Raw genomic sequence first — 24,753 nt, 5'->3', positions numbered from 1 at the left:
CCACATCCGCCAAGCTTGCTCCCTTCAAGGCCCTACTGAGAGCTCAACTCCTCCAGGAGGCCTTCACATACTGAGCCCCCTCCTTCATCCCCCCTGCTTTACCTCCTTCCCTTCCCCACAGCACCTGTATATATGTATATATGTACGTATTTATTACTCTATTTTACTTGTACATATCTATTCTATTTATTTTATTTTGTTAATATGTTTTGTTTTGTTCTCTATCTCCCCCTTCTAGACTGTGAGCCCACTGTTGGCTAGGGACTGTCTCTATAAGTTGCCGACTTGTACTTCCCAAGCGCTTAGTACAGTGCTCTGCACACAGTAAGCGCTCAATAAATATGATTGATTGATTGAAATAAAATTATAGATATACACGTATATATCATTAATAAAATAAATAGAATAATAAATGTGTATATATATGCACAAGTTCTGTAGGGCGGGGAGGGGGTAGAACAGAGGGAGGGAGTAGGGGCAATAGGGGAGGAGGAGGAGCAGAGGAAAATGGGAGGCTCAGTCTGGGAAGGCCTCCTGGAGGAGGTGAGCTTTCAGTAGGACTTTGAAGTGGGGAAGTGTGCTAGTTTGGGGGATGTAAGGAGGGAGGGCATTCCAGGCCAGAGGTAGGTCGTGGGCCAGGGGTCGCCGCGGGACAGGTCAGATAGTGGCACAGTGAGGAGGTTAGCACAAGAGGAGCAGAGTGTACCGGCAGGGTTGTAGAGGGAGAGAAGGGAGGTGAGATGGGGGCAAGGTGATGGAGAGCTTTGAAGCCATTAGTGGGGAGTTTTTGCTTGACACGAAGGTTGATAGGCAACCACTGGAGTTTTTTGAGCCGGGGTCGTGGGGGGGTGACATGCCCAGAGTGTTTCTGTAGAAAGATAATCCTGGCAGCAGAGTGAAGTGTAGACTGAAGTGGGTGTAGACAGAAGGTTGGGAGATCAGAAAGGATGCTGATGCAGTAATCCAGTCTAGATGTGATGAGTGATTGTACTAATGAAGTAGGTTGCCAGATGGTTGTGGGTGAGGAATGGGGGAGGAATACGTCCAAGACTGAACTAAGTCCTTATCTTCCCTCCCAAACCCTGCCCTCTCCCTGACTTTCCCATCCCTGTTGACGGCACTACCATCCTTCCCGTCTCACAAGTCCACAAACTTGGTGTCACCCTCGACTCTACTCTCTCGTTCACCCCTCACATCCAATCCGTCACCAAACCCTGCCAGTCTCACCTCCGCAACATCGCCAAGATCCACCCTTTCCTCTCCATCCAAACCACTACCCTGTTTGTTCAGTCTCTCATCCTATCCCCACTGGATTAGTTCATCAGCCCCCTTTCTGATCTCCCTCCTCCTGTTTCTCCCCACTTCAATCTATACTTCACGCTGCTGCCCGGATCAACTTTGTGCAGAAACGCTCTGGGCGTGTTACTCCCCTCCTCAAAAATCTCCAGTGGCTACCAGTCAACCTACGCATCAGGCAAAAACTCCTCACTCTCGGGTGCAAGGCTCTCCATCACCTCGCACCCCCCCCCCCCACCCACCTCACCTCCCTTCTTTCCTTCTACAGCCCAGCCCGCACCCTCCGCTCCTCTGCTGCTAACCTCCTCACTGTGCCTCGTTCACTCCTGTCCTACCGTCGATCCCTGGCCCACGTCCTCCCCCTGGCCTGGAATGCCCTCTCTCTGTACATCCACCAAGCTAGCTCTCTTCCTCCCTTCAAAGCCCAAATGAGAGCTCACCTCCTCCAGGAGGCCTTCCCAGACTGAGCCCCCTCCTTCTTCTCCCCCTCCTCCCATCCCCCCACCTTACCTCCTTCCCCTCCCCACAGCACCTGTATATATGTTTGTACATATTTATTACTCTATTTAACTTGTACATATTTACTATTCTATTTATTTTACTTTGTTAATATATTTTGTTGTCTGTCTCCCCCTTCTAGATTGTGAGCCTACTGTTGGGTAGGGACCATCTCTATATGCTGCCAACTAGTACTTCCCAAGTGCTTAGTACAGTGCTCTGCACACAGTAAGCGCTCAATAAATGTGATTGAATGAAAGAATGAAAGTTAAATGTCCAGAACAGCTGACCAGGGTGATGGGCATTGGTGTCAGTAAGGGAAGAGAAATCTCCAGGGGAGGCCTATCCATCTCCACATCAAACAGAAACTCCTTTCTATCGGCTTAAAAGCACACAGTCACCTTGTCCCTTCCTACCTTGCTGCTCTCCTCCTACTACCCAATCTGCACACTTCATTCCTTGAATGCCAACCTACTTACTGTACCTCAGTCTCTTTAGTCTCACTGCCGATCTCTCGCCCACATCCCGTGGCTCAGTGAAAAGGCTTTGGAGTCAGAGGTCATGGGTTCAAATCCCAGCTCCACCACTTGTCAGCTATGTGACTTTTTGGGCAAGTCACTTAACTTCTCTGGGCCTCAGTTACCTCATCTGTAAAATGGGGATTAAAACTGTGAGCCCGCCTTGGGACAACCTGATCACCTTGTAACCTCCCCAGCGCTTAGAACAGTGCTTTGCATATAGTAAGCGCTTAGCAAATACCATCATTATTATCATTATTACCTCTGGCTTGGAATGCCCTCCCTCTTCATATCCAACAGACAGTTACTCTCCCCACCTTCAAAGCCTTATTGAAGAGACACCTCCTACAAGAGGCCTTCCCTGATTAAGCTCGCATTTCCTTTTCTACAACTCCCTTCTGCATCATCCTTGTGCTTGGAATTACTCCCTTTATTCAGCCCTCCCTCAGCTCCATGACACTTATTTGCATATCTTAATTTATTTATTCATATTAATGTCTGTCTCCCCCTCTAGACTGTAAGCTTGTTGTGGGCCAGGAATGTGTCTATCAACTCTGTTATTTTATATTCTCTCAAGCTCTAAGTTCTCTGTACAAAGTAAGCGCTCAATAAATGTGATTGATTCTAAAGTAATAATAATAATAATGATAGCATTTATGAAGTGCTTACTATGTGCAAAGCACTGTTCTAAGCGCTGGGGAGGTTACAAGGTGATCAGGTTGTCCCATGGGGGCTCACAGTCAATCCCCATTTTACAGATGAGGTAACTGAGGCACAGAGAAGTTAAGTGACTTGCCCAAAGTCACACAGCTGACAAATTGGTGGAGCCAGGATTTGAACCCATGACCACTGACTCCAAAGCCCATGCTCTTTCCACTGAGCTATGCTGCTTATCTAAGGTAGATTGTGAGCTCCTCAAGGGGCTGGGATCATGTCCGTTAACCGTATTGTACCCTCTTAAATGTGCAGCACAGGACTCAGCATTCAGGCACTCAAATATTATTGATCGATTGCTTGTTAGATACTGGACCATGGTGTGCTGCCTTGATCATTCATTAATTCAATTGTATTTATTGAGCATTTACTGTGTGCGGAGCACTGTACTATGTGCTTGGGAAGTACAAATCAGCAACATATAGAGATGCTCCCTACCCAACAATGGGCTCACAGTCTAGAAGGTGATCTGGTGAGGGCCTTTCCCCACGATTAAGGTAGATTTCTGGCCCAGAGAGCACTGAGACTGATCTGCAGTGGGCAAGGTAATGGTGGCCTAACCCTAACCTTCTCCCAGCCCTTCTGATTTCCACAACCCTCAAAGAAACAAAGTTAATTAGCCTGGCGGCCTGTCAGATCTAGGGGTGATGAGAGGGAGCGCCGGGGGAGCCAGATGGTCTTGGCATTGCTCTGCTTCGGGATGCTGGAAGTAGGGAGACAGATCTGCAAAACATCTTGAAAGTAGTTCTCACTACAGTGCCATTCCACCAGGCTGAAACTTTTTGACAATTGCTTCCTGGGTCAGCATTTTGGGGATTGTCTCTGGTTGAGGTTTACCGTGCAAAGCTGGTAGCCATGCAGACCCTTCTAGATTCATGCCAAATGTCCCCTTGACAAACACATGAGGACCTACCAATGGCTAAAACTGAACTTCTTATCTTTACACATGAAGTGTGCAGATTGGATAGTAAAGGAGAGCTGCAAAGTACGGTAGTAAGAGATCATCAGTGTAGGAGGGGACAAAGTGACTGGGTGTTTTTAAGCCGATAGAAAGTAGTTTCTGTTTGATGCGGAGTTGGATGGGCCACCCCGTCCTCTTGCTCACTTTCCCATCACTATTGAGGATACCACCATCCTTCCTGTTTCACAAACCTGTAAACTTGGCATTACCCTTGACTCCTCTCTCTAATTCCACCCGCATATTCAACCCATCACTAAATTCTGTCAGTTTTACCTTCACAGCATTGCAAAATCCACCCCTTCCTCTCCATCCAAACTGCTACCATATTAATGCAAGCACTTATCTTATCCCACCGTGATTATTGTATCAGCCTTCTTGCTGACTTCCTTGCCACTTGTCTATCCTCACTCCAGTCCATACTCCATTCTGCTGCCCGAGTCATTTTTCTTCAAAAATGTTCAGACCATGTTTCCACACTCCTCAAGAAACTCTAGTTGTTGACCATCAACCTACTCACCATTGGCTTTAAGGCTTTTAATCACCTTGTCCCCTCCTACCTCACCTCGCTACTCTCCTACTACAACCCAGTCCACATACTTCATTCCTCTAATGCTCACCTTCTCACTGTACCTCAATCTCATCTATCTCGCCCCCGACCTCTCGCCTACAACCTACCTCTGGCCTGGTTCACCCTCCTCATTTCTGACAGGTAATTTCTCTCCCCCATTTCAAAGCCTTATTGAAGGCACATCTCCTCCAAGAAGCCTTCCCTGACTAAGCATTCCTCTCCCTTTCTTCCACTCCCTTCTGTGCCACTCTCACTTGCTCCTTTATTCATCTTTCCTCCCATCCCCAAAGCACATATGTATATATCTATAATTTATCTATTTATATTAATGTCTCTCTCCCCCTCTAGACTGTGAGCTCGTTATGGGCAGGAGTGTGTCTGTTGTTATATTGTACTCTCCCAAGCGCTTAGTACAGTACTTTGCACACAGTAAGCGCTCAATAAATACAATTGAAGGAGTGAATGAAATGCCTGTCAGTTCCAAAAGTTCTCATCTTTGGCCTGCAATAAGGAAGCAACAATAGTGAAAGTCCGCAGGCAGGGAAGATTTCGTCCTCCATCCTTACCCTCTCCCTAGATACAGCAATGTTGCTACTGAGGACAGTAGACTCTCAGACGCTGTAGACTGTAAGCTTCTTCTGGACAGGGAACGTGTCTACCAACTCTGTTGTACTCTCCCAAGTGCTTTGTGCAGTGCTCTGCACATAGTAAGTGCTCAATTAATACTATTGATTGATTGATTGGATCGGACAAAGGACCCCTCAGTTTCTCATCCCCTGAGCCAGCTGAGGTAGGGCTGAAGGACAGATGTAGAGTTGAGGCCTGGACAGTGAATTTTTGCTTGCCTTTGAATCATGTCTTTCTGTTTCAGAGAGAAATCTCTTGGAGATGCTCCCCAGCTCTTCTGGAAGACAGACAATCGGGTCATCTCGCAAACTGATGGGACGAAATCCTTTAGTTTTGGTAAGAGATTGTAACCCTGATTTCCCTGAATTCTAGTGTTGTGCCGTGATTAGTATTGTTCAGTGGTGACATGCAAATAGATGCTTATAGTGGAAGTGACAAAAATGACTTTAAGCTATATGAGTCCATGCGTACTTCCACATGAAAGCAGTTTTGTCCACATTATCCGACAGACATAGAAAGGCTACGAGAACATTTTTCCCTAGAAGCTCTGACTCCTCAAGCCTCGGCCCTCCTCCATCTGAGTTAAGCACAGAGAGGGTCACACAGCCAAGCACTAAAACTAAAAATCTAACTCTCAGGAAGATTATGTTAACTTGGCATCTTTCAGGATATGCAAGTCCCATGCTTTGATTTTTCCAGGCTCTTGCATCCAGCCAGCCAATATATTTTAGGAGCTTTGACCTGATTTCCTTGTGAGCTCTTTTCATATCTTTAAGACTTTGATTTTTAAATTAGAGTTTATCCCAAGAGGGTGGAAAATAAAAATCTTCAAAACATCACTTTAAGTTCTGGAGATAATGACATGAGGCAACTATAATAAAAATTCCTCAAAATGCATTTTAAATACATCCAATTTTTCTATAATGTGGGAATTACAATCTTGCAAAGTCCCACTTGCATTGAAATTCTGTGCCTCTGCATAGACACTTGCTTCCAATACGTATCAAGACCATAGCACTCAGTGGAAGGTCAGTGGGTTCTAATACTACTTTACAAGCATACTTGTGTTGACAGGTAAACACTCCCTAATTTCCCATCAATCAGTAGAATTTGAGCACTTTCATTCATTCATTCAATTGTATTTACTGAGTGCTTACTGTATGCAGAGCACTGTACTAAGTGCTTGGAAAGTACAATTCGGACTTATTCTGTGCTGAACATTGTATTAATCAATCAATCAATTAATCAATCGTATTTATTGAGCACTTACTGTGTACAGAGCACTGTACAAAGCGCTTGGGAAGTACAAGTTGGCAACATATAGAGGCAGTCCCTACCCAACAGTGGGCTCACAGTCTAAAAGGGGGAGACAGAGAACAAAACCAAACATATTAACAAAATAAAATAAATAGAATAGATATGTACAAGTAAAATAAATAAATAAATAGAGTAATAAATACGTACAAACATATATACATATATGCAGGTTATATATTAAACACTTGGGAGACCACATTAGGGTTAGTAGACTCAACCCCCACCCTCAAGAAGCTAGTAACTATCTAGCCAAGACGAGTAGTGAAAACGTACATTATAATAATAATAATAATAATGATGGTATTAAGCACTTACTATGTGCCTAGCACTGTTCAAAGCCCTGGGGTAGATACAAGGTAATTAGGTTGTCCCACATGGGATTCACAGTCTGAGTCCCCATTTTACAGATGAGGTAACTGAGGCACAGAGAAGTTAAGTGACTAGTCTAAGGTCACATAGAAGATAAGTGGCGGACAGGGATTAGAACCTACATCCTCTGACTCCCAAGCCCATACTCTTGCCACTAGGCCACACTGCTTCTCTATTATATGATATACCCGAATGTGAGTTCCATGTGTCTTCTCTAGTGCTTATAATGCAATGTTTGGCACATAGGTGCTTATCAAATATTATTATTGCCTTCTGATTGTATAATTTTAAGTGTTTGGCTAATTATTTGTTTTAAAATTTAAATATTGGAAAAAGTCTCAGTGGGGAGTTGGATGATCGCAATCCATTCATTGATAGGGTGTTTGTAGAGTTTGGCTGAGGGCTGCTCTGAGTGGAAGCTGGAAATGATCCAGCACACAACCCAGGAAAACTTTCCTTACAGAGAATAGTTACTTTATCTTTCCGTGCAACAAGGCGTCTGAGCTCAGACAGCATTCTGGAGGAAAGGTATTCTAGTCACTGACTGTGGTGCATAATAGCTCTTATAGTTCTAGGTGGGTTGGAGGGTTGACTACTTTTTCCGATGAAATAGAAATTATACTGTGGGATGTGTTGCCTACCAATTGTTCGTCCTCTGAAAAATTGATTTTCTAATAAATCTACAGGCATTTTATGGTTTAGAATGCCCAGGACATTGGCCTGGGTTGTTATGTGCTGCCCACTTAAGGAGGCAGCATGGTCTAGTAGATAGAACGCAGGATGGGGAGCTGGGAGACCTCACTTCTAATCCCAGCTCCAGCACTTGCCTGCTGTGTGTCCCTGGACAAGTCATCTAAACTCTCTATACCTTAGTTTCCTTGTTTGTAAAATGGGCATAAAATACCTGTTCACCCTCCTTCTTAGCTTGTGGGAGCAGGGAGTAGGGTCTCATCAGGGATCTGTATGGTCTGGAAGCAGCATGGCATAGTGGATATAGCATGGGCCTGGAAGCGAGAAGGTCATGGGTCTAATCCGGGCTCTGTCACTTGTCTTCTATGTGACCTTGGGCAAATCACTTCACTTCTCTGTCCTTCAGTTCCCTCATCTGTAAAATGGGGATTGAGACTGTGAGCCCCACATGGGACAGGGACTGTGTCCAACACAATTTGCTTGTATCCACCCCAGCACTTGATACAGTGCCTGGCACATAGTAAGTGCTTAACAAATGCCATAATTATTATTATTATAACTTGTCAGCTGTGTGACTTTGGGCAAGTCACTTAACTTCTCTGGGCCTCAGTAACTTCATCTGTAAAACCGGAATTAAGACTGTGAGCCCCATGTGGGACAACTGGATTACCTTGTATCCCCGCAGCGCTTAGAACAGTGCTTTGCACATAGTAAGCGCTTAACAAATGCCATCATTATTATCATTATTATTACTTATGCAGTATTTAGAACGGCACTTGGCATAGAGTGTGCACTTAAATACCATTGTTACTATTATTATCATGATTATTATTATTAATGGTAATACCTATGGTATTTAAGCGCTTACTCTTTGCCAAGAACTGAACTAACTGCTGGGGTAGATACAAGGTAATCAGGTCCCACATGGGGCTTACAGTCTAAATAGGAAGGAGAACAGGTACTGAATCCCCATTTTGCAGAGAAAGAGACCGAGGCCCAGAGAAGTTAAGTGAATTGCCCAAGGTCACACACAGCAGGTAAATGGCAGAGCCAGCATTAGAACCAGGTTCTCTGACTCCCAAGCCCATGCTCTTTCCACTGGGCCATACTGTTTCCTACAGAACCAATTAAATGATCAGGAAACTACCCTCAGCATCACTTTGTTCTCTAATTTTTCACCCACCATACCACATTTAGTGCCTCCCTTAGGATCAGTTTTATTGGTGGTTACCCTTATAAACTCTCTCTACAATATCTACTGGGTTTTTCAACGGCACATAAGTATAGCTTGGTCTATCATAATGTTCATTTTGGCCCAAGAAGAATCCCTTTAGCTATTCCATAAGATCCCCTCTGGCTCACAATAAACGCTCAAGAAACACCATTTGATTGCCTGATGATTATTTTATTTTATTTATGCTTTTAATCACTATTCATTGATAAATGTATATTCAAAGACCAGTAAATAAAAGGGTGTGTGTGTGTGTGTGGTGTATTTTGAAGAATTGTTGAAGTTAAAATTATTACTGAGATATACTGGAAAAACACTGGTCTTTTTTTAAAAAAATTAGATTTTAACCATAGTTGGGTAAAGAAGTGATATTGGTTACACAGGTTAACCTCCCTACCAATCTGATTTGCTTGTATCCACTCCAGTGCTTAGTACAGTGCCTGGCACACAAAAAGCATGTACAAATACCATAATTATTATTCATGAACTTCTTTTTTTTTTAAGATCGTGTGTTCCATTCAAATGAAAGTACACCTACCGTTTATGAAGAAATAGCAGTGCCTATTATAGGCGCTGCCCTCCAAGGCTATAATGGTAAGTGTTACCTTGGGCTTTCTAGGCACGATCTAGCCTTCCTCATTTCAGTAATGTTCAGAGTTGATACGTGTCCCTCTTTCCAGGAACCATATTTGCATATGGACAAACTGCCTCAGGAAAGACCTATACAATGATGGGCTCAGAGGACTCCTTGGGGATCATACCTAAAGCAATCGATGATATTTTCGAAAAGATTAAGGAGGTGAGTCCCAGCATCTTAGAAATGCAAGTAATAGAGCTGCCAAAGTAGCAAAGGCACATAAATGGGCCCCATGCTGTTCTTCATTTGTAGGAACAGAAGGGAGTGTTGTATCTCAGTGTAGCTTTTCTTTAGAGCTAACAAGTGCTGAGCCTTAGAAATTGAGATGGGGAATCTGCTGATTCTTAAACATTCACCATAACTTGATGTTTTCATTCATTCAATCGTATTTATTGAGCACTTACTGTGTGCAAAGCACTGTCCTAGGCACTTGGGATGGTGTTTGTTAAGTGCTTACTTTGTGTGAAGCACTGTTCTAAGCGCTGGCGGTGATACAAGGTAATCAGGTTGTTCCATGTGGGGCTCACAGTCTTAATCCCCATTTTATAGTTGGGGTAACTGAGGCTCAGAGAAGTTGTGACTTGCCCAAGGTCACACCTCAGACATACAGCGGAACAGGGATTAGAACCCATGACCTCCGACTCCTAAGCCCGTGCTCTTTCCACTGAGCCACACTGCTTCAATATAGCAATGAGCAGACACATTTCCAGCCCACAGTGAGCTCACAGACTTATCTTTTATTACCCTGCCTTTTTTTTGAATGATATTTAAGTGCTTACTATGTGCCAGGCACTGTACAAAGCTCCAGAGTAGATACGAGTTAATCAGGTTGACCACAGTCCTTTGTCTCACATGGGGCTCCCAGTTTTCATCCCCATTTTACAGATGAGGTACCAGCCCAGAAAAGTTAAATGATTTGCCCAAGGTCACCCAAAAGACAAGTGGCAGAGCTGGGATTAGAACCCGGATCCTCTGACTCCCAGGCTTGTGCTCTATTCACTAGGCAACACTGCTACCTTTTAGATGTTTCATTGCAAATAGGAAGGAGGAGAGTGGCCTAGTGGATAGAATCTAATATAAATACAAATCTATATAATATCTAATATAAAAAAACTGATGTCAAACCTTTATCATACAAAATGATTACATTATAGCCCCTTACAGAGTAAATTATTTACCTCTTGCAAGAATTCCATAGCATTTTAAATTGGATTATCCTATTTTACACATTTTTGATTGAACTGTCTCCTCTCTTTTAGATTCCCGATCGAGAATTTCTTTTACGTGTTTCTTATATGGAAATTTACAATGAGACTGTAACAGATCTTCTCTGTGACACCAGGAAAATGAAACCATTAGAAATCCGGGAAGACTTTAATGTAAGTAAACTTAGTCAATCAGTCAATCAATAGTATTCATTGAGCACTTACTCTGTAAAGAGCACTAAGAGCTTGAGAGAGTAAAAATAACAGAATTGGTAGACACATTTCCTGCCCACAACAAGCTTACAGTCTAGAGGAGGAGACAGACATTAATATAATAAATAAATTACAGGTATGTACATAAGTTATGTGGGGTTTAGGGAGGGCTGTATAAAGGGAGCAAAACCAAGTGCAAAGATGATGCAGAAGGGAGTGGGAGAAGAGGAAATAAGGGCTTAGTTAGGGAAGCCTTCTTGGACAAGATGTGTCTTCAATAAGGCTTTGAAGGTAGAGTGAGTAATTTTCTGTTGGATTTGAAGAAGGAGAGTGTTCCAAGCCAGAGGTAGGATATGGGCAAGAGCTCGGCGGCGAGATTGACAAGATTGAGGTACAGTGAGTAAGGTAGCATTAGAGGAGTGAAGCGTGCAGATTGGGTTGTAGTAGGAGAGCAGCAAGGTGAGGTAGGAGGGGGACGAGGTTACTATATGCTTTTAAGTCAGTGGTAAGGCATTTTGTTTGATATAGAGTGGGAAAACATGGACTGAATGTTTTTGTAGAAAAATGAACTGGGCATCAGAGTGAAGTATGGACTGGAATGGGGAGAGACAGGAGGCAGGAAGCTCAGCAAGGAGACTGATAGACTAATTAAGATTAGATAGGCTAAAGGCTTGGAGTAACATAGTAACAGTTTGAATGGAGGAGAAAGGGTGGATTTTAGCACTGTTGCTTGGTTTGAACTGACAAGGTTTAGTGACAGATTGAATATGTGGGTTGAATGAGAGAAGAATCAAGGATAGCACCACGGTTATGGGCTTGTGAGACAGGAAAGAGGGTGCTGACTAGAATGACAGTTATGTCAGGTAGAGGATAGGTTTTGGGTGGGAAGATATGGTCTGCTTTGGACATGTTCCGTTTGAGGTGTTGGCGGGACATCCAAGTAGAGATGTCCTGAAGGCAAGAGGAAATGCGAGACTGCAGAAAAGGAGAGAGTTTAGGGCTGGAGATGCAGATTTGGGGTCAGGATTGTAGAGGGCTGGGACCAGGGCTGGGTAGAGAGGTCAGAACTAGAGTGGGTGTAAATGGACAATAGAAAGGGACCCAGAAATGATCCTTGAGAGACTCCCCATAGTTATTGGGTTGGAGGCAGAGGAGGAGCTCATTAAACAGACTGAGAAGGAGTGGCCAGAGAAATAGGAGAAGAACCTGGAGAGGACAGTGTCAGTGAAGCCAAAGTTAGATATTTCCAGGTGAAGGGGATGATCAACAATGCCAAAGGATTAGAATGGAGTAGAGACCATTGGATTTGGCAAGGAGATCATTAATGACCTGTAAGAGAGCAGTTTCTGTGGGGTGTAAAGGCCGGAAGTCAGATTGGAGGGCGTCAAGGAGAGAACTGGAGGAGAGGAAGTGGAGACAGCTGGTTTAAGCAACCTGCTATTCAAGGAGTTTGGAGAGAAATGGTAGAAGGGAGATGGGGCAATAACTGGAGGGAATCGTGGGGTCAAGAGATGTTATTTTTAGGATAGGAAAAATAAGCATATTTGAAGGCAATGAGGAAGAAGCCATTGTAGTGTGAACAGTTGAAGGTGGCAGTTGGGGAGGAAAGAAGGGAAGGGGCAAGCGCTTTGATAAGGTGTGACAGGATGGGTCAGAGGCTTTGTGGAAGGAGTAGATTTTTAAAGGAGGTAGGATGAGTCAGAGGCTCTGTGGAAGGAGTAGATTTTTAAAGGAGATAGGAGATCTCTTGAGATACTGCTGGGGATGATGGGAGAGTGGAAGAAGGGGCAGGAAGAGGGACTGGAGAGGAGCAGGGGTTATTTTAGGGAGATCACATCTGATAGTTTCAATTATCTCAAAGTATGTGGCCATATCATTAGGGGCAAGTGATGGGAGAGATGGGGGAACAAGTGGTTTGAGAAGAGTTAAATGTCTGAAACAAGTAGTGAAGGCAAAGGGTATGGGAGTCAATGAAGATGTAGAGATAATATTGCTGGGCTGATCTAAAGCAAGCAACTATAAACCAGAAGTGGATGGGGTTGCCCTGATATCTGCATTTCCGCCAGCAATGCTCTGAGGCTCAGTCACATGAGCAAAGGAAGTGGACTGTGGAGGTAATCTATAGCCGATGTAATCAATCAATCAATCCATGGTATTTATGGCATTTAGTATGTGCAGAGTACCGTACTTAACACTTGGGAGAGTGCAAATATATAAGAATGAGTGGACACATTCCCTGCCCCTAATGAACTTACAATCTTAATGGTAGGGGTCTTGTCTCCTAACTGCAGTGTACTGTCTTGAACATTTAGTTCAGTGCTCTGCATAAAGTAAGGACTCAATCAGTTCCACTGCTGGATTGATCAAGCTTGTATCCATGCTGGTGAGTGACTGAGGTGGAAGTAAGGGATCAGTGGATTTGAGTCGCCGAAGGAAATGGATGATGGTGGGATTCAGAGGGATTATTAACAAAAAGGTTGAAATCCCCAAAGTTTAAAGTGAGAGAAGAGAGTGATAGCAGGAATGCAAAGAAAATCAGTGAGAAATATGGAGGTGGTACGTGACAGTGGCTAGTAGCTATAGAAATGGATGGGCTTGAATTGAGAGGAAGGAAATGAGAATAAGCTCCTTGTGGGCAACAATCAATCGTATTTATTGAGCGCTTACTGTGTGCAGAGCACTGTACTAAGCGCTTGGGAAGTACAAGTTGGCAACATATAGAGAGAGTCCCTACCCAACAGTGGGCTCACAGTCAAGAAGGGGGAGACAGAGAACAAAACCAAACATATTAACAAAACAAAATAAATAGAATAGATATGTACAAGTAAAATAAATAAATAGAGTAATAAATATTTACAAACATATATACATATATGCAGGTGCTGTGGGGAAGGGAAGGACGTAAGACGGGCGGGATGGATGGGGGACGAAGGGGAGAAGAAGGAGGGGGCTCAGTCTGGGAAGGCCTCCTGGAGGAGGTGAGCTCTCAGTAGGACCTTGAAGGGAGGAAGAGAGCTAGCTTGGCGGATGTGGGGAGGGAGGGCATTCCAGGCCAAGGGGATGACGTGGGCCGGGGGTCGACGGCGGGACAGGCGAGAACGAGGCACGGTGAGGAGATTAGCGGCAGAGGAGCAGAGGGTGCGGGCTGGGCTGTAGAAGGAGAGAAGGGAGGTGAGGTAGGAGGGGGCGAGGTGATGGAGAGCCTTGAAGCCAAGGGTGAGGAGTTTCTGCCTGATGCGCAGATTGATTGGTAGCCACTGGAGATGTTTGAGGAGGGGAGTAACATGTCCAGAGCGTTTCTGGACAAAGACAATCCGGGCAGCAGCGTGAAGTATGGATTGAAGTGGGGAGAGACACGAGGATGGGAGATCAGAGAGGAGGCTGATGCAGTAGTCCAGACGGGTTAGGATGAGAACTTGAACAAGCAGGGTAGCAGTTTGGATGGCGAGGAAAGGGCGGATCTTGGCAATGTTTTGGAGCTGAGACCGGCAGGTTTTAGTGATGGCTTGGATGTGAGGGGTGAATGAGAGAGCGGAGTTGAGGATGACACCAAGGTTGCGGGTTTGTGAGACAGGAAGGATGGTAGTGCCGTCAACAGTGATGGGAAAGTCAGGGAGAGGGCAGGGTTTGGGAGGGAAGACAAGGAGTTCAGTCTTGGACATGTTGAGTTTTAGGTGGTGGACAGACATCCAGATGGAGATGTCCTGAAGGCAGGAGGAGATGCGAGCCTGGAGGGAGGGGGAGAGAGCAGGGGCAGAGATGTAGATTTGGGTGTCATCAGCATAGAGATGATAGTTGAAGCCGTGGGAGCGAATGAGGTCACCAAGGGAGTGAGTGTAGATCAAGAACAGAAGGGGACTGAGAACTGAACCTTGGGGAACCCCCACAGTAAGGGGATGGGAGGGGGAGGAGGAGCCTACAAAAGAGACTGAGAATGAACGACCGGAGAGATAAGAAGAGAACCAGCAGAGGATGGAATCTGTGAAGCCAAGGTTGGATAGCGTGTTGAGGAGAAGGTGGTGGTCCACAGTGTCGAAGGCAGCTGAGAGGTCGAGGAGGATTAGGATAGAGTATGAGCCGTTTGATTTGGCAAGCAGGAGGTCATTGGTGACCTTTGAGAGGGCAGTTTCTGTGGAATGTAGGGGACGGAAGCCTGACTGGAGGGGGTTGAGGAGAGAGTTGGTGTTGAGGAATTCGAGGCAGCGCGTGTAGACAACTTGTTCAAGGAGTTTGGAAAGGAATGGTAGGAGGGAGATGGGGCGATAATTAGAAGGTGAGGTGAGGTCGAGAGGGTTTTTTTTAGGATGGGAGACACATGGGCATGTTTGAAGGCAGAGGGGAAGGAACCAGTGGAGAGTGAGCGGTTGAAGATGGAAGTTAAGGAGGGGAGAAGGGACGGAGTGAGAGATTTCATGAAATGAGAGGGAATGAGCTAAGAAGCACAGGTGGCTGGAGTAGCACTTGAGAGGAGGGAGGAGAGCTCCTCTGAGGATGCTGCTGGGAAGGATGGGAGAGTAGCAGAGAGTGTTGAGAGCCAGGGGGTTGGAGAAGGTGGGGGAGTGACTTTGGGGAGGTCGGACCTGATGGATTTAATTTTATTAATAAAGTAGGAGGCCAGATCGTTGGGGGTGAGGGAAGGAGGAGGGCAGGGAAGGAGTCTACCAACTCTGTGGTATTCTACTCCCCCAAGTGTTTATTGTAGTGGTCTGCACACATTAAGCTCTCAGTAAATACCACTTATTGAGAGAGGAGGGGGCAAGAGCATAAATGTGACAATGGAGTTCAAAAAACAGGCCTCCTCCTTCACAATATCCCTGTGAGACAGTGACTGGAAAATGATGTCTTGGAGCTTCCACAGACCATGGTGTTAATTGAACCATGGTGGTACTCTTGGTGGAGAAGGGAGGCTAGGGACAACAGTGGGTGGAGATGTGAAAGAACGGAGCCTTGGTAGGTGGAAGACAATGTTAGGAATGGGTAGGAGGGCATATGAAGACAGAGTGTGTCTGTGTGTTGGGTGAGGAAGAGGTGGGGGAACTTTCCAATATTGATGTGGGGCTCAACTGCTCTAGTCTTCTCACTATCCTCCACGTAGAGAAGGCAACTTCTAAATTCCTTCCATTCCAGGAGGGGAGGGGACTACGGCTGTGGTCTCTGTGTAGCTTGGAAGGGACTCTGTCATGGAAGGTGGTTTGCTTGGCGCTCAACTGGACGAGGTGTTCTGTCTCAATGTTGGGTACTTTAAAATCCCCTGCTCCTTTCCAGAAGGGGAGGGTCTTACATCTCGGGGACCCTGACACAAGAAGTTTGGTAGTTACTGAAATGAGCTGGGCTCACATGTAGGTTGAGTCATTGTTCTGGTGTTTTATTCATTTTTTACTTTAGAAATGTGACCAAACATGAGCTTTACGATGCCTGCTTATTTTGAGTTTCAGGAAATTTGAAAACTTTCTATGATCCCATTTGTTACAGAGAAACGTGTACGTTGCTGACCTGACAGAAGAGGTGGTTGTAACTGCAGAACGTGCTTTATGGTGGATCTTAAAAGGAGAAAGTAAGATTTCCCTCTACTGCACTGCTCTGAAATGTTTCTTAGAAGCAAATTGCATACTAGTTATGCTTTCAAAGTTCTGATTTTTATTAATATAACTGCTCAGTTGAACAAATTTCAGTGTTTTCATGTAGAATCCAGTGTGTTGACTTGAAATATGAATCTTTTCCAGAGAACAGACACTATGGAAAAACAAAAATGAATCAGCGAAGCAGTCGTTCTCATACCATTTTCCGGATGGTAGGTGATCTCGCTCTTCCTCTATCTCCTAGTGGAAAGGGATGTTTTCATTTCCTACAATGTTGTTTGTTTTTGTCTATGTTGCTTTTTAGATTTTGGAAAGTAGGGAGAAAAGAGACTCGTCTAACTGTGATGGAGCGGTCATGGTATCCCATTTGGTGAGTTGGCATGAATCAAGACTCTGGGTGGCAAAGTCCACCTTGTTACATTACCCTTTTTTATGGTATTTAAGTGTTTACAGTGGGCCAGACACTGTACTAAGCACTGAGGTAGATACAAGGTAGTCGGGTTGGACTCAGTCCTTGTCCACATGAGGCTCCCATTCTTAATCCCCATTTCGCAGATGAGGTAACTGAGGCAAAGGGAAATTAAGCGACTTGCCCAGAGTCACACAGCAGATACGTGATGGAGCCGGCATTAGAACCCGGGTCTTCTGACTTCCAGGCCCATACTCTTTCCACTAGGCCACACTGCTACACTTATGGTATAAATACAATTTATGCTAATGGGAGAAAATGAAGAAATCTTCAGGATTTGTAGCTGAAGAAGTCCAGTTATTAGTCAAATACTGCTAGTAGAAATTTTGTAGAAAAGAAAATGTTCATGAGATATGTACCACAATGTCACCTGACTTTTTAAATAATTATGGTAGTCAAGTGTTTACTATGTGCCAAGCACTATATTAAGCCCTGGGGTAGATATCAGATAATCAGTTCGGATTCAGATGGTGAGCTCCCGTGTTGGGCAGGGACTAGGTGAGAGGAAGAAAAAGTACTGAATCCCCAGTTTATAGATGAGGAAACTGAGGCACAAGGAAGTGAAATGACTTGCCCATGATTTTACAACATATGTATGGCTGAGCAGAGATTTATTCATTCAATCATATTTATTGAGCACTTACTGCGTGCAGAACACTGTACTAAGCACTTAGAACCTGATCTCCAAAGCCCTCATACTCTTTCCACTAGGCCATACTGCTTCCCCCTTTTGACAGAAAAGTTCACTAGGTTGTTAAGGCCCTAGGGGTCAGGACTCATGACTCTATAGAGTATTGTAGTCTCCCAAGCACTTAGGACACTGTCTGCATACAGTAAATGCTCAGTAGATGCTTTTGATTGAGAAAATGATTAGTCATGGGTATAAATATGAATTCCTTTTGGAAAACTGCTCTCTTGTAAGTGCCTTCAGGAAATTTGAATGTTTCAGGAGTAGGAAGTGCGTTCATTTTTCAAAATTCATCCAAATTGCAGCCCACCACCTCATTGTTCCCTAGGCATTCTGTGTACCTGTGATAAATGTTATCCAGGAGTTGAAACAGTGACAGTTTGAGTTTGCTTAAGGAATTTTCTGTGCATGATGTGAGTTGTGATGTGCATCATGTAAATGTCTAGTTCTCACAGTTTGGCTTTCATACCAGTCCTGTTGACATTAGAGAATTCTGCTCTGTGGGAAGCAGCGTGGCCTAGTGGAAAGAGCACTGGCAAAAGAGTAGGATGACCTGGTTTGAACCTTGGCTCCGCCATGTTCCTGCTGTATGACCTTGGGCAAATCACTTTACTTCACTGTGCCTCAGTTCTCTCCTTTGCCAAATGAGGATTCAATACCTGTTCTCCCTCCTACTTTGACTGTGAGCTTCATGTCGGACCTTATCATCTTGAATCTACCCCAGTGTTTAGTATAGTGCTTGGCACATAGTAAGCACTTAACGAATACCAAAATTACTGAAATGGGAGTGTCTGGGTTCAATATCCTGGGAGCCAGGATCACCTAGGGCCCTTTCTGGTCACCATCAGCCTACCTGTGCTTCCACAGTTCTCTGGACACTCTGAGGAATGATACAACATTGGGTCGTTTGCATGGGTTTCTTTTTGTAATTTGTAAATAGAACTATCTTATCTGAAAGGCAAGTTTCATGAACCTTAAATTAAAATTTTACAGAACCTGGTGGATCTTGCTGGCAGTGAACGAGCTAGCCAAACTGGAGCTGAAGGTAAAGTCATCCTAGAGCAAATTCAGCCTTGTGGGAGCGACCAAAGCTACTCCTCCTGGCCAAGCCACTTAGAGGGTCCTAGAGCCGGCTGTTTCTTTTTTGGCAGGGTCAGAGGGGAGGTTAACACGGCTGAGACAGGGACATTTTTTTGGGCCCTCATTAGTGTGTACTGGGACTGTTCCTGTAGTTGGCTACCACCATCCCATGATTGTCAGAATTTGAATTATCAGGTGGCAAGTGAAGCATCCAGGGCTCAGAGAGCCAGGCTTATGCCTACCGGGCTCTATAGGACACTCTAGAAGTTCTGAGGAGCATGTAGATGTTTCTGCTGGATTGGCACCACAATCCTTCTCATCTCACAAGCCCATAAACTTGGTGTTATCCTTGACTCCGCTCTCTCATTCAACCCACATATTCAATCCGTTACCAAATTCTGTCGGTCCCACCTTCGCTAAAATCCACCATTTCCTCTCCAACGAAACTAGTACCATGTTAATATAATCTCATCCTATCCCACTTAGATTACTGCATCAGCCTCCTTGCTGACCACCCAATCTCCTGCCTCTCCCCACTCAAATCTATACTTCACTCCGCTGCCTGGATCACCTTTCTACAGAACTGTTCAGGATGTGTCACCCCCTGCCCCCTAAAGATCTCCAGTGGTTCTCTATCCACCTCTGTATCAAACAAGAACTCCTCACCACTGGCTTTAAAGCACTCCATCACCTTGCCCCCTCCTACCTCACCTCGCTTTTCTTCTGCAACCCAGCCCACAGATTTATCCTCTGGTGCTAACTTTCTCACTGTGCCTCTATCTCGCCTGTCTTGCCACCGATTCCTGGCCAATGTCCTGCCTCTGGCCTGGAATGCCCTCCCTCCTCAAATCCACCAATTACCCTCCCACCTCCTCCAAGAGGCCTTCCAGACTAATCCCCACTTTTTCTCATCTCCCACTCCCATCTGCGTTGCTCTGACTTGCTTCCTTTGCTCTTCCCCTTTTAGACTGTGAGCCCACTGTTGGGTAGGGACTGTCTCTATATATTGCCAACTTGTACTTCCCAAGCGCTTAGTACAGTGCTCTGCACACAGTAAGCGCTCAATAAATACAATTGAATGATTGATTGATTCCCCACCAGTCCCACAGCACTTATGTGTATATCTGTAATTTTATTTATTGTATTGAAGTCTGTTTATTTGTACTGATGTCTGTATCCCCACCCTAGACTGTGAGCTCTTTGTGGGCAGAGATTGTCACTGTTGTATATTGTACTTTCTGAAACACTTAAGTATAGTGCTCTGCACACAGTAAGTGCTTAATAAATATGATTGAATGAATGAATATGAAGGGGCTGCTTTACGTAAGTAGTGGTTTTGTGAAGAAAATGGGCAACTAGTTGAAGGGCTAGAGGGGCTGCTTCTTGGGGGAGATGCTTTCTCCCTTCACTCACTCATTTCTCATTCCCCCTCCCCACTTTGTTTTTCCCTCTTCTCTATTTTCCTTCCCCCATGTATTTACTAGGTCAGAGGTGGAACAGAAATGTGAATAAGGACTAAAGAGGGGATGTCCTCTAAACTTCATATGCCTCAGAAGGAATTGGCAGGTGTCAACCTGCTATCCTAATTTTCAAACTTTCTAGTTTTCCTAGGTTTCATTAAAAGTGTTTTTCAAATATCATGTTTAGGTATTCGACTAAAAGAAGGATGCAATATAAACCGAAGCTTGTTTATTTTGGGACAAGTGATCAAGAAACTTAGTGATGGTCAAGCTGGGTAAGCATAAACTAATTATCATTTACCTAAGTGCATATGAAACACTTAAGTAGCCTCCCTCCTACTTAGAATGTGAGCCCCGTTTCAGACAGGGACTGTGACCAACCTAATTAACTTGCATCTACCCAAGGGCTTAGAATAATGTTTGACACAAAGAAAGTTCTTAACAAGTACCATAAAAAAGTAATCAGAAAGTGTTAACATTTCAAGGACATTTCAACAGGTCCTTGGCCTCAGTTGAGAAGCACTATGTAGTGATGTGATGTGGCTCAATGAGCTAAGCCAATGACCTAAGGTTGACCACCATGAATGGACTTTGTGTGCATGATGCCATGATCTTTCCACTTATTAGTCAATGACTTGGGAGTAATTTGGGCTTCCATATGGCTGATGGAAAAATTCACAATAATTGTCAGTCCTCCATTTAAGACAAATGGCACCTACATAGTTCTGAGTTTCGGCTTTGCAACGTTTGGATTTTAACGATAATGTTAGCCTGCCTCCTTTAGGGCCCTAGCTGAGTGGGTGAGGGCACGTGATATTGGTGGGAAATGACAATACAATTTTAGAAACTGATGGGGTGGGGAAAGGAAGAGGAAGTTGAAAGACAGAGGGGAGTGGAATGTGAAGTCCTGAAGGCTTGGAGTGGGGGTTACATCCATTTTGCTTCCACTGAAGTGAAATTCAGTGAACCCACAATGGAACTTCTCCTACATCAACATAAATATGTCAATGTCCTTATCACTTATCTCTCAATGTCCGAATACTTCATTCTGGGTGATTTCTCTAAAAACAGGATAACTGACCCTGTTTCAGGAAACAGTCTTCCATTTATAACATTGTTCCTATGAGAAACTTGGCTTTGCTTTCAATAATTTCAACCCTAGACAGATTTTTCAGGAACTAGTCTGAGGAGCGCCAATGGTGGGCAACTTTGCAATGTGTTGCAGAAGTAATACTTTATGCAGAATAATCCCTGATGGTTAAAATGTATTTTAGTTTATTAATCTGATATGCAAAAAGATATTGAACTTCCTTTCCCAAACTCTATTTCTGATCGCAAGAGGTTTCATAAATTATCGGGACAGCAAATTGACACGGATTCTGCAGAATTCCCTAGGAGGAAACGCCAAAACAGCGATCATCTGCACTATTACACCGATGTCTTTTGATGAAACACTTAGTACTCTCCAGGTAAGGAGGTTTTGTCTTTGAAAAAGCAAAAATACTGCAGGAAAGTTAAGTAGGCTAATCTTAAAAGGAAAAATAGACTGGAAAGTAGAAATTTGGCAGGGAGGGTTGAATGAGTTCTAATCCCGGCTCCGCTACTTGTCTGCTGTGTGACCTTGGGCAAATTACTTAACTTCTCTGTGCCTGTTACCTCATCTGTTAAATGAGGATCATGACTGTGAACCCCAAGTGAGACAGGGACTATGTCCAACCCAATTTGTACCCACCCCAATGCTTAGTGCAGTGCCTAACACATAGTAAGCGCCTAAATACCATAATAATAATAACAGCTATAATAATAGCTGTACTTTCTACATATAGTTGATAAAATGTTATTTAATTTCCATCTAAATGTAGGTATTAGTCTTTCACTAGTGTTTCCGTCATTATGAATGATGCTATATGCAGACTCTTTATAAACATTTATTCAGTACCATATAAAGTGCCTTCTGTTTCTAAAGTCATACTTTTTACTCTGTGTAAGACTTTATTTGTTCATAGGAATCAGCTTTACACCATTTAAAAAATGAAGCTAACTAAAATGATCCCATCCCAGAATGCCTCTGGAATGTATAATAAAGCATCATAAATCTGAAAATCTCATCATATAAAGTCCACATTCACTGAAATGGGGCACATTCACCCAACCAGGAGAGCAGAACAGATCATTTAAAGACTTAGTGAAGCTCCAATCTCCAGCAATGCTAGGGAACCACTGTGGCAGTTGGACCAGGCTGGAAGCAATAAGCTAGAGAGTGGTTGCAATTCAGTGAGCATACAACACCCAGGTTCTCTAGAAATAAAAGTGTTAACCAAACTATATTTGGAAACACTTCAAAAAAGAGTATTACTCACACACATCAATCTTTATCTCCCCACTTATCAGCAAATAATAATAATAATTGTGATAGTTAAGTGCTTACTATGTGCAAGGCACTGTACTAAGCGCTGGGGTGGATACAAGCGAATCAGGTTAGACCACAATCCCTGGCCCACATGGGCTCACAGTCTCAATCCCCCTTTTTACAGATGAGGTAACTGAGGCACAGAGAAGTGAGGTGACTTGCCTAAGGTCACGCAGAATACAGGTGGCAGAGCTGGAATTAGAACCCATGACCTTCTGACTCCCAGGCCTGTGCTCTATCCACTAGGCCACGCTAACCTTTACCAAAGACTAAACTCCTTTGAGAATGACTTTCCATTACTCCTTCCTAGGCAAAGGAAGCCCAAGAGAGAAAGAACTCAACAACAAAAGTCCCTTTTTACTCCTAAAATGCAAATCAAGAAAACAGTAATAGGGCTCTAACCCATCTTGATAGTTGAGGGCATCAAAGATCATTTTAGAATTGGCTAGGAACAAACTTTGTAGGGTTTTAAATGAGCCTCATGAATGATAACGGATTTATCTTTTTCAGCCAAGCCCTTGTCTATTTAGCTCTGGGCCAGAGGTCAGGCTGGTTGGTTCATTATAAGCTCCTTAAATCAGTCAATCCATGGTATTTATTGAGCACTTACTGTGTGCATGGCACTGTACTGAGCACTTGGTAAGGTATAATACAACAAAGTTGAAAGAAAGGTTCCCTGCTCATAAGCAACTTACAGAATCTGGTGGATCTTGTCAGCTAAAGTTTCCAGTCTAGTTTGGGAGGCAGACATTAAAATAAATTATGCATATCTAAAGAAGTGTTGTGGGGCTGAAGATGGGGTGAATATGAAGTGTTTGATATTGCTTACTGCTTTTTCTCGCCATCACTGAAATCTGGCTCTTCCGAGGTGGTACGGACTCCCCTGCTGCTCTCTCTAGAGGGGGCCACATCTTCACCCACTCCCCAATAACTCACTTGGAAAGGGGGAGGAGTTGGGTTCCTTCTCACTCCCAATCCTATTTTTGCACCATCCAAAGATCCTTTGAAGGCCATATCATCTGCCTCTACCACCCACTCTGGATACTAGTCACAGTCATCTACAGACCTCCCAGCCCCACCTCCAACTTCTTTAACCATTTTTATCGCTTGCTCACAATTCTTCTCTCTTTCTCCATCCCTACATCGATCCTTGGGAACTTCAATATCCACAAAGATGTTCCTGATGACTCTTCCGCTACTCACTTTCTATCACTCCTCTACCCCACCGACTTCCTGCTCCACCCCAGCTCTCCTGCTCACCTACTTGTACACACACTTGATCTCATCGTTTCTAGTCACTGTACAATCTCTATCCTCTACCCTCTGAAATCACTCTATTCGACCACACCTCCCTGCAAATCTGTCCTGTTCCCTCACAGAGACTTCCAGTCTTTTGACCCATCCAATTTTCTTCTCATCATGCCCCAGTTAGCTTCCATAACCAAACTACCTTCCCTTGATAGCCAAATTGACACTCAACACCATCCTCTCGACTGAACTCAAAACACTTGTTCCCGTATCCCTTTGTTGATTTCGTACTAACCTGCCCTGGATCACCTCCACAATCTGCTTCCTTCACTCCTGTGCATAACCCACAAAGCGCTGCTGATGTAAATATAGATATCAGGCCAACCATGTCCAACTCAGGTTCATCCTTGCCTCCTTTAACTCTGCCCGGCAAAATTATTTATTTCTCCATCCTTATTGACACCCCTACTCATTGCCCTTGCCAACTGTTCCAGACATTTAACTCTCTCCTCAAACCAACCGTCCCCTTGCCTTCCCCATCTCTTGCCCTTAATGACCTGGCAAACATCTTTCCTGAGAAAATTGAAACTATCAGGTATGATCTCCCCAAAATCTCCCCTGCTCTTCTCCAGTCCCTCTCTCCCCCTGCCCCTTCTTCTATTCTCCCATCCTTCCCAGCAGTATCTCCAGAGGAGATCCCCTGGCCTCTCTCAGAATTCACCTCCTCCACCAGTGCATCTGACCCCATCCCTTCACACTATCAAAACACTTGCTCCTCCCTTCTTCCCTCCTTGACCGCCATCATCAACAGTTTGCTTTCCAATGGCTTTTCCCCCATTACTTTCAAACACTCTCATGTGTCTCCTATTCTAAAACACAATCCTCCCTTGACCCCATGACTCCTTACTATTCTTCTTGAAACGCCTTGAGTGAGTTGTCTACACCTGATGTCTCAAGTTCCCCTCCTCCAATTCT

General features: G+C 44.2%; 1 protein-coding gene across 1 annotated transcript in view; it reads left to right on the top strand.

The window, feature by feature from the left end:
* The window catches only part of CENPE (centromere protein E), a 124,747-nt gene that overhangs the window by 14,299 nt on the left and 85,695 nt on the right, over positions 1-24,753 (top strand). The window contains 10 exon segments of the mRNA XM_038755434.1: positions 5,427-5,518; positions 9,294-9,383; positions 9,470-9,588; positions 10,686-10,805; positions 16,317-16,398; positions 16,568-16,635; positions 16,728-16,793; positions 18,574-18,625; positions 20,308-20,395; positions 21,460-21,589. Coding sequence (XP_038611362.1) covers positions 5,427-5,518; positions 9,294-9,383; positions 9,470-9,588; positions 10,686-10,805; positions 16,317-16,398; positions 16,568-16,635; positions 16,728-16,793; positions 18,574-18,625; positions 20,308-20,395; positions 21,460-21,589 — 907 coding nt within the window.

This window comes from Tachyglossus aculeatus, chromosome 12 (assembly GCF_015852505.1).
Source record: "Tachyglossus aculeatus isolate mTacAcu1 chromosome 12, mTacAcu1.pri, whole genome shotgun sequence".
Lineage (NCBI taxonomy): Eukaryota > Metazoa > Chordata > Mammalia > Monotremata > Tachyglossidae > Tachyglossus > Tachyglossus aculeatus.
This window is presented reverse-complemented; position numbering and strand designations above follow the sequence as displayed.